General features: G+C 36.4%; 1 protein-coding gene across 1 annotated transcript in view; it reads left to right on the top strand.

Annotated features, from left to right (window-relative positions):
* LOC138026139 (conserved oligomeric Golgi complex subunit 2-like) overlaps positions 1–5000 on the top strand; it is a 45363-nt gene that overhangs the window by 24319 nt on the left and 16044 nt on the right. Inside the window, exons 6-9 of the mRNA XM_068873347.1 lie at positions 2584–2763; positions 3667–3942; positions 4300–4439; positions 4640–4707. Of these exons, the coding sequence (XP_068729448.1) occupies positions 2584–2763; positions 3667–3942; positions 4300–4439; positions 4640–4707 (664 nt within the window). The remainder of the gene's footprint in view (positions 1–2583; positions 2764–3666; positions 3943–4299; positions 4440–4639; positions 4708–5000) is intronic.

The raw sequence follows: 5000 nt of genomic DNA, 5'->3' as shown, positions 1-5000 counted from the left end.
TACAATGTAAATAAGACAAGGAGGCAAGGTAAGAAATTGTGGTGTATTTTAATTTCCATTCTAATGCCCTTAATAATGATCGCTAAATTCCCCATACAAGCCCTTATAAAATTTATGTAACGCAACAATGATTCTCCATAAGCTTGGGGTACCTGTGATAAAAGGTCTGTAGCTGGAATGTTGCTCACAAAGTCATCTTACTGCAAATTAAGGTCAGCGAAAATATGTTCACGTCATTTTAAAGGTAAGAAATTCTGGTGTATTTTAATTTCCATTCTAATGCCCTTAATAATGATCGCTAACTTCCCCATACAAGCCCTTACAAAATTTATGTAACGCAACAATGATTCTCCGTGAGCTTGGGGTACCTGTGATAAAAGGTCTGTAGCTGGAATGTTGCTCACAAAGTCATCTTACTGCAATATTAAGGTCAGCGAAAATATGTTCACGTCATTTTAAAGGTTAATGGCTAACTGTACAAAGCCATTCACTCCTCCTCTTAACAATTCGGGGTAAGGAAGCTGATCAATAATTGCTGCTTTAATTTTCTGTCATCCTGTTTGACATGTAGACATGTAATGCCTTAAGCATTGGACCAATGTGAAAGTTAAATAGGGTAAACCCTGTTAAAATGAAGAAACACAACATGTTTGCCGATTTTTTAGGTTTTTGAGAACTTTCCTCAAATCAGTGAAATTTCTTTGAAAAGAGTGACCATTTTAGGGCGTGACTCAGATTTTATCCTCAAAATGATGTAACACAATATCCTAATAACTTGCAGTTTTAGGCCAATTTTAACTTTTAAGTTTACCACAAATCACAATGATCAATTCACATGTTAACTCAGTCCATACTGTCATGTTTATTTTATTTTATTTTATTTAACTTCGTCCATACTGTATAAACAAAAAAAGAAAGCAAGTTTGGACAGGGGGACCACAACAGTGAAACCATTTTCTGTGGTCCCAAACAAAAATTGTAAATTATAATGGGATTAAAAGCAGCTAGTAATGCTACAGTGAAGTGGGCGGGCCACATTACAGTTCAGGCAGACAGATTTCCAGGTTCAAGGATTGACAGGATCATATAGATTCAGGAGAGTGTTCATGTAATATTAAAAAAGTATGACTTTGAAGGATTTCAGCGATAGGGAGTTGACTCTTATACAAGAAGGTAGAGAGTTCCAAATCCTGCTTTTGCAGGTGAAGAAAGAGCATTGATAGGTTACAGTTCTGCATTTCTTTGTAGTATAGGTGGTAATGTCATTATTATGGGGTGATCTTGTTACTCTTAGACTAGTAGTCTTCAGAGGAAGCGGTAGAATGTCACTGTAAACCTTGTTGTTGTTAAATTGCACTGTATAAGCCTTCCCTTATATGACATTTCTGTTTGGAAGGGTAACATTAAGATGTATTTGGTAGCCCTTCTCTGTACTCTTGTTCGATACATTATTTTAATCAGAACGATTGATTGGGGGAACAAACCTGTGGTGCATAGCCCAAGTGCAAACAGACAAAGGCCAAGTACATGGCTCGATGTGTGCTTGATTTATTGATGTACACTGTACCTTGATGATCTACAAACAAAACCCAATAGCTTATTTGTCTTATTGCATTGATGGTGAACTTGAGTTGACCAAGAGAGATCTCTAGAGTTCCAGACACCCAGATCTTTCTTTTCAGTAGTAACATCTAAGGCAGACCTCTTTTTAAAATATTGATGCTGGATAGGGTTTCTCTTCCTTGTTATTTGCTGAGACTTGCACTTAAGATACATGTCGTTCACTTTGGAATTAAACGAATAGTTTAAATTACAAAGTGACTCAAGAAAATACCTGATAGTTACCTATTAAATTTCCCTAATTTACAACCATGTACAGAAACAAACCTATTGTTTCAGGAAATACCATGTAGGAAATAACTCAGTCTGACATTCTTAAAGTGCAAAGGCAATGATGTCATCCACAAACTTGAAGAGGCTCTCAGTTGTGCTAAAATTACATTTAAGGTGGCTGGAACCAGTTTCACCACTTTAACCCATTGACTCCCAGGGATTCCCCATTGATGAGTAAAATTGTTTGGCGTTAGACAGAGTAAAATACTTAAGTATGGCCGGTTCAGGCTGCCTTGGGAGTAAAGGGTGAAGAGACCTTATTAGATGGGTTATAACTACTATTCAGAATCATGTAACAGCAGTGTTATTGTACTACATGTATATGAAACACCAATTATTGCTTAATTTAACAAAAGTCTTGTTGAAAATCTTGAGCTTTAAAGTCTTTATAGAAATGTCGGACAATAGTTACCCTGTGGATGCAGTGAATGTTCTGACAAGACTTCTTTGACGTCATTAGTTACCAGGACCCAACTGGCTTGGAAAAAAATCAAAGGCCTGCTAAAATGCGTGGATACACAATAAGAGAAAATTTCCTGAAGTACTACACTCCATACACTTAACATTTAAACAAAAAGTTAAAAAACAGGGAAAAATAAGCATCACAGGGACTTAAAGGATCTCATTAAAATACAACATAGTAATTTAAGCTGCTGATTTTTTTCTGCTTTTCCTTTCATTATAATAAAGCGAATCGCAGCAATAACAGGCACACTTCAAAAGAAATTAGAAGCAGCATTCCAAGAAGGACTGCAAACTGGAGAACTAAATCTATTGTCACGGGTTCTGCGAACCTATGCTATCATAGACAAGACCAGAGATGCTGAAGTTCTGTTTAGAGAAGTTACTGTTAAGCCATACATGGTTGAGGTACATGTAATCAAGAAAAATAAATTCTTGAACATTATTAAATATGTTTATATCAGATACTGAACATAAAGAGGCATACATAAAGTTGATCCCAAGAAATTCTGGTCTGTTTCCTTTACAGTGCAACGCACCTTACCATGGCCACCCAACAAACTTTCCCATTTGACAACTACGTGAAACGTAAATATGTCAGCTCAACAACCCAAAAAGGCATGCACGGTGTTCAGCTTACAACCGTGGGAACTTTGCAAGGATGCGTGACTATCAATCAAATTTGCATGCCCTGCTTGGCAGATACGGTAATTTGTAAAAAACTTTGTAAGGTGGCCACGGTAAGGCACGTCGCAGTGTAAGACCACAAAATTAATTAATATTAATACCAGAAAAAGTTTGCTATTCATCTTCAGGAAGACCACAACAAAGCAGTCTGAGACATTTTTAGTCAACAGTACACTTTTAACAACACTCTTCATTAATAATTCATTATTATCTGTCATCAATAATGTGAAGTTTTCTTTTTGAGAAGCCTCCTGATGTAACTGAGCTTTGAGTTTTGAATTCACAGAACTGCATAAGGTGTACGATGTATTGTATCACTGGACAGTTCAAAAACTGTCGTTACTGTAATAGCTCTCACAGCCATTTTCATTCTTTCTGCTGTACAAAGTTCAACTCTTGGAAGAGCCAGTAATGTCAGCCAATGTATTTGATGCGAGAAATTTTTAAAAAGGTCTGTACGTTTTTAATTAGATTTTCATCTGGTGACCTGGTGTCAATTTCATCAGTACTTTTAAGAGAGAATTTACTTCAAACTTATCAGCTGCAACTAGAGTCAACCATACTTTTTTCTCAATACATGTAGGTTTCAGGAATTATAATATGATCCTATTGAATTATTATCAGGTTATTGTTGGAAAAGCGCTAACAGATGATCCCTCTCAAGGGCTGTACAATGTTTACAATAAAGTTCTGGAGTTTGTTCCAAGACATTGCACAGCAATGATGAACATAAGCTCTGGGAGGTTTGTTGCCAGTGAAATGGAGATGTTTGGTGAACAAAGAGCAGGAATCAGAGGCTTTGACTTCTTAGTGAATGCAGTGTGGCCAGAAGTTGCCAGTCTCGTGGAGATACGCTTTGGATCAATCTTTGCCCCTGGAAATCCAGATTCCTTCCATCAGGTTTGAACTCAGAGCTAGTTTGACAGTTTAATATGTAATTTCAAAGTCAACACAAACAGGTACTCGCAGGATACCAACTGAATGTGGTGATCAACATTTTGAAAATACCAACTCACCACCTCACTGTTCTTGTGCATGTTAAAACATTTCAAGAATGAGATGTAGTTGGAGACGGTGTTTATGTACACAGTGCATTGTATGCTTCCTTTTTCGTGTCCTTGGTTATTGCAAAATAAGTTTTAAATGGTAGGAAAGTAATTCTGATGCCAGTGCTCTGTAGAACAATTTGACCCCAATACACCTCAGAATTATATGTGTATTGTGTGACAGTGATGTGGGTATTTTTTTGTTGGTCAGAAATATATGACAACAGTGTGGTTCATCAATAAGTTTGAAGGGCTTTGTGGTTCAAAGGCAAGTGTGCAACGGCTGAGGTCACATCCAAGTTTTATATCTTTCATGGCCAGATGGAGTTTACCTGTCTACTTTCAAATCAGGTTGGGAGGAAATTTGTTGTTTTGGTGTTTTTCTTTTCTTAGCCATTTATTGCCATAATGCATTGTGTAATGAGTGCTTCGTGGACATTTTGTGAATCCCAATTTTATTGACTTGTGGTAACCTAATCTGTCATTCATGGAATCAACTCTGTCTTTTCACAGATGCAGTTTGCATCAGTTGATATAAAATTTATATTTAGGTTTCAGGAAGTGGCAAGTAAGTTTGAAACTTCACTTCAATCATCCCAAGTCTGCAATAATGACCAAGGTATTGCAATTTAAGGAATTTAATTAAACTAAAGTTATTTTTGGTATGATTTAAACCCCTCCAACTATCACAACAACAAAGCTAGGTGCAGACAACACTTTATAATGTATTTCAGATAGTACACGCACTACATGTACATTTATTATTGGCTAATTTTATGGTATGGCCCGCTGTACATCCCTCTAAATTTGAAATGTGATGTAACATTTTCTATCCAGTTTTTCATGTTGGTTATGTGAAATAACTTCTTTGAATCTTGCAATGAAGCATTTTTTCAGATTTTTATGACGTTC

The sequence above is a fragment of the Montipora capricornis genome, chromosome 12 (assembly GCF_036669925.1).
Source record: "Montipora capricornis isolate CH-2021 chromosome 12, ASM3666992v2, whole genome shotgun sequence".
NCBI lineage: Eukaryota > Metazoa > Cnidaria > Anthozoa > Scleractinia > Acroporidae > Montipora > Montipora capricornis.
Note: the sequence above shows the minus strand (reverse complement) of the source record. Positions and strands in the feature narration are given on the sequence as shown.